Source organism: Oncorhynchus keta, unplaced genomic scaffold, assembly GCF_023373465.1.
Source record: "Oncorhynchus keta strain PuntledgeMale-10-30-2019 unplaced genomic scaffold, Oket_V2 Un_contig_3375_pilon_pilon, whole genome shotgun sequence".
NCBI lineage: Eukaryota > Metazoa > Chordata > Actinopteri > Salmoniformes > Salmonidae > Oncorhynchus > Oncorhynchus keta.
In genome coordinates this window covers 1-9,300 of record NW_026287221.1, presented here as the reverse complement: position 1 = coordinate 9,300, position 9,300 = coordinate 1, and the positions used below count along the sequence as shown (strand labels likewise).

Sequence of the window (9,300 nt, the reverse complement as noted above, 5' to 3'; positions counted from 1 at the left end):
GTCTCTACTCCTCCCTGTCTCTACTTCTCTCTCCTTGTCTCTACCTCTCTGTCTCTACCTCTCTGTCTCTACCTCTCTGTCTCTACTCTCTCTTCTGCTCTCCCTGCTCTCTCTGTCTCTACCTCTCTGTCTCTACCTCTCTGTCTCTACTTCTCTCTGTCTCTACCTCTGTCTCTACCTCTCTGTCTCTACCTCCTCCTGTCTCTACCTCTCTGTCTCTACCTCTCTGTCTCTACCTCCCTGTCTCTACCTCTCTGTCTCTACCTCTCTGTCTCTCCCTCTCTGTCTCTCACTTCTTCCTCTGTCTCTACCTCTCTCTGTCTCCTACCTCTCTGTCTCTACCTCTCTGTCTCTACCTCTCTGTCTCTACCTCTCTGTCTCTACTTCTCTGTCTCTACCTCTCTGTCTCTCCCTCTCTGTCTCTCACCTCTCTGTCTCTACCTCTCTGTCTCTACCTCTCTGTCTCTACCTCTCTGTCTCTACCTCTCTGTCTCTACTCTCTCTGTCTCTACCTCTCTGTCTCTACCTCTCTGTCTCTACCTCTCTGTCTCTACCTCTCTGTCTCTACCTCTCTGTCTCTACCTCTCTGTCTCTACCTCTCTGTCTCTACCTCCTCTGTCTCTACCTCTCTGTCTCTACCTCTCTGTCTCTACCTCTCTGTCTCTACCTCTCTGTCTCTACCTCTCTGTCTCTACCTCTCTGTCTCTACTTCTCTGTCTCTCACCTCTCTGTCTCTACCTCTCTGTCTCTACCTCTCTGTCTCTACCTCTCTGTCTCTACCTCTCTGTCTCTACTTCTCTGTCTCTACATCTCTGTCTCTACTTCTCTGTCTCTACATCTCTGTCTCTACTTCTCTGTCTCTACCTCTCTGTCTTTACCTCTCTGTCTCTACCTCTCTGTCTCTACCTCCCTGTCTCTTCCTCAACACCCCCTCCTACCTGTAGAGGTGAGGTGAATCAGACGGTAGTCCTCATGCTGTGGTAGTGCAGGTTGAGCCAGGTGAGTAGCCTCCTCTCCCAGGTGGAGTAGACGTTAGAGGTCAGGGGCTTTGGCTCATCCTGGGACCTGCTGCTCCCATGCTGCCATCACTGGGCTCACAGCTCTGGAGGCCCAGGACAAGGGACCCTCTGTCACCCGCGGCAGGACTAGCACCTGGGAGGAGGGGACAGACAGACAGACAGACACAGACATTTCTAGACTGCTGATCAGGACACAGAGGGAGAGAGAGAGAGAAAGAGATATATAGAGAGAGACGGAGAGAGAGACAGAGAGAGATTTGTGACCTGTTGCCACTGGGCAACCAGTGAAGAACAAACACCATTGGAAATACAACCTATATTTATGCTTATTTATTTTCCTTGTGTAATTTTTAACCATTTGTACATTATATAAACATTTCTGTATGTATATATATATATATATATATATATATATATAACATGACATTTGTCTTTATTGTTTTGAAACTTCTGTATGTGTGATGTTTACTGTTCATGTTTATTGTTTATTTCACTTTATATATTATCTACCTCACTTGCTTTGGCAATGTTAACACATGTTTCCCATGCCAATAAAGCCCTTGAATTGAATTGAATTGAATTGAATTGAGAGAGAGATAGAAAGACTACACTCTCTTGCCTTGTAGGTCTGCAGTAGAACATCCATCCAGGCCCTTTTACTGAGGGATTCAAAGACCTTGCTGCTGTAGTCCATCCCCCTCTGATCACACTGGGACTGGGCCTGTAGAGAGCTCCAGTGGCTGAACTCCTGGGAGTCTAACAGGTACTCGGGTCTGATGTGGGACAGACAGGCTCCCTGCCTCCTGAAGATCACAACACAGTGAGTAGGCTGGTGAGGGTGTGTGCCTGCGTGTGTACGTGTGTATGTGTGTACGTGTGTAAATGTGTACGTGTGTACGTGTGTACGTGTGTAAGTGTGTAAGTGTGTACGTGTGTACGTGTGTAAGTGTGTACGTGTGTACGTGTGTACGTGTGTACACGGAGGCCTGGCGGAGTTGTCCGTGTATGAGTGATTAAGTGTCTGTGTGGTACCTGAGGAAGGCCAGCAGCACTGTGTTCCAGTGAAGCAGCTGCTGCACGCGCTCAGTGAGGTTGCAGGGCAGCGATTGGTTGGTGCTCACACCAGGAAGTGTCTGTCCGCTCAGGTGACGCAGCATGTCGTAGATGGTCCGTGTGTCTTTACCTTGACTCATAAGGTACGAGTTCCTCCACTCACTAGAGCTGGAGTCTACTGTCTGGACTCTACATACCACCCTGGGGAGAGATAGACAGAGAGAGAGAGAGAGAGAGAGAGAGAGAGAGAGAGAGAGAGAGGGGAGGGAGAAAGAGAGAGAGAGAGAGAGAGGGAGAGAGGGGAGGGAGAAAGAGAGAGAGAGAGAGAGAGAGAGAGAGAGAGAGAGAGAGGAGAGGGAGAAAGAGAGAGAGGGGAGGAGGAGAGAGAGAGAGAGAGAGAGAGAGAGAGAGAGAGAGAGAGAGAGAGAGAGAGAGAGAGAGAGAGGGGAGGGAGAAAGAGAGAGAGAGAGAGAGAGAGAGGGGGAGGGAGGGGAGAAAGAGAGAGAGAGAGAGAGAGAGGGGAGAGAGAGAGAGAGAGAGAGAGAGAGAGAGAGAGAGAGAGAGAGAGAGGAGAGAGAGAGAGAGAGAGAGAGAGAGAGAGAGGGAGAAAGAGAGAGAGAGAGAGAGAGAGAGAGAGGGAGGGAGGGAGAAAGAGAGAGAGAGAGAGAGAGAGAGAGAGAGAGAGAGAGAGAGAGAGAGGGGAGGGAGAAAGAGAGAGAGGGGAGGGAGGGAGAAAGAGAGAGAGAGAGGGGAGGGAGAAAGAGAGAGGGAGAGAGAGAGAGAGAGAGAGAGAGAGAGGGGAGGGAGAAAGAGAGAGAGAGAGAGAGAGGGGAGAGGGGAGGGAGAAAGAGGAGAGAGAGAGAGAGAGAGAGAGAGAGAGAGAGAGAGAGAGAGAGAGAGAGAGAGAGGAGAGGGAGAGAGAGAGAGACAGAGAGAGAGAGAGGGGAGGAGAAAGAGAGAGAGAGAGAGAGAGAGAGAGAGAGAGAGAGAGAGAGAGAGAGAGAGAGAGAGAGGGGGGGAGGAGGGAGAAAGAGAGAGAGAAGAGAGAGGGAGGGGAGGGAGAAAGAGAGAGAGAGAGAGAGAGAGAGAGAAGAGAGAGAGAGAGAGAGAGAGAGAGAGAGAGAGAGAGAGAGAGAGAAGAGAGAAAGAGAGGGGAGGGAGAAGAGAGAGAGAGAGAGGGAGAGAGGGGAGGGAGAAAGAGAGAGAGAGGGAGAAAGAGAGAGAGGGAGAGAGAGAGAGAGAGAGAGAGAGAGAGAGAGAGAGAGAGAGAGAGAGAGGGGGAGAGAGAGAGAGAGAGAGAGGGAGAGAGAGAGGAGGGAGAAAGAGAGAGAGAGAGAGAGAGAGAGAGAGGAGAGACGAATAATAACATAACGTAATGAAAACAAAAAATAAAAATAGGCTGGGCACTTTGAGAGAGAGCGTGGTGAGAGATGAGGTTACCTTCTGAGAGAGCGTGGTAGAGAGATGAGGTTTACCTTCTGAGAGCGTGGTAGAGAGATGAGGTTTACCTTCTGAGAGAGCGTGGAAAAAGAGATAGAGTTTACCTTCTGAGGGATGGTAGAGAGATTTTGGAGATGGTAGAGAGATTTTACCTTCTGAGAGAGTGGTGGAGAGATAGGTTTACCTTCTGAGAGAGCGTGGTAGAGAGATGAGGTTTACGTTCTGGAGAGATACTGAGAGAGATGAGGTTTACCTCTGGAGAGCGTGGTAGAGAGATGAGGTTTACCTTCTGAGAGAGGAATGGTAGAGAGATGAGGTTTACCTTCTGAGAGGGAGTGTGGTAGAGAGATGAGGCTTTACCTTCTGAGGGAAGAGATAGGAGATGAGGCTTACCTTCTGGAGAGATGAGGTTTAGATTCTGAGAGTCTCGTGGTGAGAGATGAGGTTTACCTTCTGAGAGAGTGTGGTAGAGAGATGAGGTTTACCTTCTGAGAGAGCGTGGTAGAGAAATGAGGTTTACCTTTATGATGGGTGGAGAGATGAGGCTTTACCTTCTGAGAGCGTGGTAGAGAGATGAGGTTACCTTCTGAGAGAGCGTGGTAGAGAGATGAGGCTTACCTTCTGAGAGAGCGTGGTAGAGAGATGAGGTTTACCTTTTGAGAGAGCGTGGTAGAGATGAGGCTTACCTTCTGAGAGAGCGTGGTAGAGAGATGAGGTTTACCTTCTGAGAGAGCGTGGTAGAGAGATGAGATTTACCTTCTGAGAGAGCGTGGTAGAGAGATGAGGTTTACCTTCTGAGAGCGTGGTAGAGAGATGAGGTTTACCTTCTGAGAGAGCGTGGTAGGTTTACCTTCTGAGAGAGCGTGGTAGAGATGAGGTTACCTTCTGAGAGAGCGTGGGAGTGAGGTCCTTCTGAGAGAGCCTTCTAGATAGTGGTAGAGAAGATGAGGTTTACCTTCTGAGAGAGTGTGTTAAAGAGATTTGAGGTTTACCTTCTGAGAGATGAGGTTTACCTTCTGAGAGAGCGTGTAGAGATGAGGTTTTACCTTCTGAGAGAGCGTGGTAGAGATGAGGTTTACCTTCTGAGAGAGTTGGTAGAGATGGAGGTTTACCCCTTCTGAGAGAGCGTGGTGGAGAGATGAGGTTCACCTTCTGAGAGAGCGTGGTAGAGAGATGAGGTTTACCTTCTGAGAGAGTGTGGTAGAGAGACATGAGGTTTACCTTCTGAGAGATGGTGGAGAGATGAGGTTCACCTTCTGGAGAGAGCGTGGTGAGAGATGAGGTTTACCTTCTTGGAGAGAGCCTTCTGAGAAGAGCGTGGTAGATAGATGAGGTTTTTCCTCTGAGAGATGAGGTTTACCTTCTGAGAGACCGTGGAGTGGAGAGATGAGGTTTACCTTCTGAGAGAGATGAGGTTTTACCTTCTGAGAGAGCGTGGTAGAGAGATGAGGTTTACCTTCTGGAGAGATGAGGCTTACCTTCTGAGAGACCGTGGTAGAGAGATGAGGTTTACCTTCTTTTGAGAGAGCGTGGTAGAGATGAGGTTTACCTTCTGAGAGATCGTGGTAGAGAGATGAGATTTACCTTCTGAGAGAGCGTGGTAGAGAGATGAGGTTTACCTTCTGAGAGCAGTGGGTAGAGAGATGAGGTTTACCTTGAGAGATCGTAGAGAAATGAGGTTTACCTTCTGAGAGAGGTGGTTAGAGAGATGAGGTTTACCTTCTGAGAGAGAGCGTGGTAGAGAGATGAGGTTTACCTTCGGAGAGATGAGGTTTACCTTCTGGAGAGAGAGTGTGTTAGAGAGAGGTTTACCTTCTGAGAGATGAGGTTTACCTTCTGAGAGAGATGAGGCTTACCTTCTGAGAGAGAATGGTAGAGATGAGGTTACTTGAGAGACGTGGTAAAGCTGAGGTTTACCTTCTGAGAGAGCGTGTAGAGAGATGAGGTTTACCTTCTGAGAGAGCGTGGTAAAGAGATGAGGTTTACCTTCTGAGAGATGAGTTTTACCTTCTGAGGAGGAGTGTGGTAGAGAGATGAGGTTTACCTCTGAGAGAGTGTGGTGGAGAGATGAGGTTTACCTTCTGAGAGGATGTGGTGGAGAGATGAGGTTTACCTTCTCTGAAGAGGCGTGGAGAGATGAGGTTTACCTTCTGAGAGCGTGGTGGAGAGATGAGGTTTACCTTCTGAGAGAGCGGGTAAAGATATGAGGTTTACCTTCTGAGAGAGATGAGGTTTACCTTCTGAGAGAGCGTGGTAGAGAGATGAGGGTTTACCTTCTGAGAGATGAGGTTTACCTTCTGAGAGAGAGCGTGGTAGAGAGATGAGGTTTACCTTCTGGAGAGATGAGGTTTACGTGGGCTTAGAGAGTGGTAGAGAGATTTACCTTCTGAGAGAGCGTGGTAGAGATGAGGTTACTTCTGGAGAGAGCGTGGTAGAGAGATGAGGTTTACCTTCTGAGAGAGTGTGGTGGAGAGATGAGGCTTACCTTCTGAGGGAGCATGGTAAGATAGATGAGGTTTACCTTCTGAGAGAGCGTGGCAGAGAGATGAGGTTTACCTTCTGAGCGATGAGGTTTACTCTTCTGGAGAGTGTAGAGAGATGGAGGTTTACTTCTGAGAGATGAGGTTTACCTTCTGAGAGAGGCGTGGCAGAGAGAGATGAGGTTTACCTTCTGAGAGTGTGGTAGAGAGATGAGGTTTACCTTCTGAGAGATGAGGTTTACTCTCTGAGAGAGTGTGGTAGAGATATGAGGTTTACCTTCTGAGAGATGAGGTTACCTCTGAGAGAGTGTGGTGAGAGGATGAGGTTTACCTTCTGAGAGAGCGCAGTAGAGAGATGAGGTTTACCTTCTGAGAGCGTGGTAGAGAGATGAGGTTTACCCTTCTGAGAGAGCGTGGTAGAGAGATGAGGTTTACTCTCTGAGAGAGCGTGGTAGAGAGATGAGGTTACCTTCTGAGAGAGAGCGTGGTAGAGAGAGATGAGGTTTACCTTCTGAGATGCGTGAGAGAGATGAGGTTTACCTTCTGAGGTTTACCTTCTGAGAGAGTGTGTTAGAGATTTGAGGTTTACCTTCTGAGAGATGAGGTTTACCTTCTGAGAGAGCGTGGTAGAGAGATGAGGTTTACCTTCTGAGAGAGAATGGTAGAGAGATGAGGTTTACCTTCTGAGAGATGAGGTTTACCTTCTGAGAGGCAGAGATGAGGTTTACCTTCTGAGAGGCGTGGTAAAGAGATGAGGTTTACCTTCTGAGAGATGAGGTTTACCTTCTGAGAGGCGTGGTAGAAGATGAGGTTTACCTTCTGAGAGAGCGTGGTAGAGAGATGAGGTTTACCTTCTGAGAGAGTGTGGTAGAGAGATGAGGTTTACCTTCTGAGAGAGTGTGGTGGAGAGATGAGGTTCACCTTCTGAGAGAGCGTGGTGGAGAGATGAGGTTTACCTTCTGAGAGAGCGTGGTAAAGATATGAGGTTTACCTTCTGAGAGATGAGGTTTACCTTCTGAGAGAGCGTGGTAGAGAGATGAGGTTTACCTTCTGAGAGATGAGGTTTACCTTCTGAGAGAGCGTGGTAGAGAGATGAGGTTTACCTTCTGAGAGATGAGGTTTACCTTCTGAGAGAGCGTGGTGGAGAGATGAGGTTTACCTTCTGAGAGAGCGTGGTAGAGAGATGAGGTTTACCTTCTGAGAGAGCGTGGTAGAGAGATGAGGTTTACCTTCTGAGAGAGCGTGGTAGAGAGATGAGGTTTACTTTCTGAGAGCGTGGTAGAGAGATGAGTTTACCTTCTGAGAGAGCGTGGTAGAGAGATGAGGTTTACGTTCTGAGAGATGAGGTTTACCTTCTGAGAGAGCGTGGAAAAGAGATGAGGTTTACCTTCTGAGAGAGCGTGGTAGAGAGATGAGGTTTACCTTCTGAGAGAGCGTGGTAGAGAGATGAGGCTTTACCTTCTGAGAGAGTGTGGTGGAGAGATGAGGTTTACCTTCTGAGGGAGCATGGTAAGATAGATGAGGTTTACCTTCTGAGAGAGCGTGGTAGAGAGATGAGGCTTACCTCTGAGAGAGCGTGGTAGAGAGATGAGGTTTACCTTCTGAGAGAGCGTGGTAGAGAGATGAGGTTTACCTTCTGAGAGAGCGTGGTAGAGAGATGAGGTTTACCTTCTGAGAGAGCGTGGTAGAGAGATGAGGTTTACCTTCTGAGAGAGCGTGGTAGAGAGATGAGGTTTACCTTCTGAGAGAGCGTGGTAGAGAGATGAGGTTTACCTTCTGAGAGAGCGTGGTAGAGAGATGAGGTTTACCTTCTGAGAGAGCGTGGTAGAGAGATGAGGTTTACCTTCTGAGAGAGCGTGGTAGAGAGATGAGGTTTACCTTCTGAGAGAGCGTGGTAGAGAGATGAGGTTTACCTTCTGAGAGAGCGTGGTAGAGAGATGAGGTTTACCTCTGAGAGCGTAGAGAGATGAGGTTTACCTTCTGAGAGAGCGTGGTAGAGAGATGAGGTTTACCTTCTGAGAGAGCGTGGTAGAGAGATGAGGTTTACCTTCTGAGAGAGCGTGGTAGAGAGATGAGGTTTACTTTCTGAGAGAGCGTGGTAGAGAGATGAGTTTACCTTCTGAGAGAGCGTGGTAGAGAGATGAGGTTTACGTTCTGAGAGAGCGTGGTGGAGAGATGAGGTTTACCTTCTGAGAGAGCGTGGTAGAGAGATGAGGTTTACCTTCTGAGAGAGCGTGGTAGAGAGATGAGGCTTACCTTCTGAGAGAGCGTGGTAGAGATGAGGTTTACCTTCTGAGAGAGCGTGGTAGAGAGAGATGAGGTTTACCTTCTGGAGATGAGGTTTACCTTCTGAGAGAGCGTGTGAGAGATGAGGTTTACCTTCTGAGAGATGAGGTTTACCTTCTGAGAGAGCGTGGTAGAGAGATGAGGTTTACCTTCTGAGAGAGCGTGGTAGAGAGATGAGGTTTACCTCTGAGAGAGGTGAGGTTTACCTTCTGAGAGAGCGTGGTAGAGAGATGAGGTTTACCTTCTGAGAGAGCGTGGTAGAGAGATGAGGTTTACCTTCTGAGAGAGCGTGGTGGAGAGATGAGGTTTACCTTCTGAGAGATGAGAGTTTACCTTCTGAGAGAGCGTGGTAGAGAGATGAGGTTTACCTTCTGGAGAGATGAGGTTTACTCCTTCTGAGAGAGCTGTGGTAGAGAGATGAGGTTTACCTTCTGAGAGATGAGGTTTACCTTCTGAGAGAGCGTGGTGGAGAGATGAGGTTTACCTTCTGAGAGAGCGTGGTAGAGAGATGAGGTTTACCTTCTGAGAGAGGCGGTGGAGAGATGAGGTTTACCTTCTGAGAGATGGTAGAGATGAGGCTTACCTTCTGAGAGAGAGTGTGGTGAGAGATGAGGTTACCTCTGAGAGATGAGGTTTACCTTCTGAGAGAGCGTGGTAGAGAGATGAGGTTTACCTTCTGAGAGAGCGTGGTAGAGAGATGAGGTTTACCTTCTGAGAGAGCGTGGTAGAGAGATGAGGTTTACCTTCTGAGGAGAGTGGGGTGGAGCAGATATGAGGCTTACCTTCTGAGAGATGAGGCTTACCTTCTGAGGAGAGCGTGGTGGAGAGATGAGGTTTACCTTCTGAGAGAGCGTGGTAGAGAGATGAGGTTTACCTTCTGAGAGAGCGTGGTAGAGAGATGAGGTTTACCTTCTGAGAGAGCGTGGTAGAGAGATGAGGTTTACCTTCTGAGAGCGTGGTAGAGAGATGAGGTTACCTTTCTGAGAGAGCGTAGAGAGATGAGGTTTACCTTCTGAGAGAGC

General features: G+C 48.5%; 1 protein-coding gene across 1 annotated transcript; it reads right to left on the bottom strand.

The window, feature by feature from the left end:
* Positions 1-1,053: 1,053 nt before the first annotated feature.
* LOC127923912 (cilia and flagella-associated protein 47-like) lies at positions 1,054-2,258 on the bottom strand. Its single transcript, XM_052508120.1, has 3 exons — positions 2,052-2,258; positions 1,639-1,822; positions 1,054-1,152 (listed from the first exon to the last, which is right to left on the bottom strand). Exons 1-3 carry the CDS (start codon positions 2,210-2,212, stop codon positions 1,054-1,056), a joined length of 444 nt encoding a protein of 147 aa, XP_052364080.1. The 5' UTR covers positions 2,213-2,258.
* Positions 2,259-9,300: the final 7,042 nt, after the last annotated feature.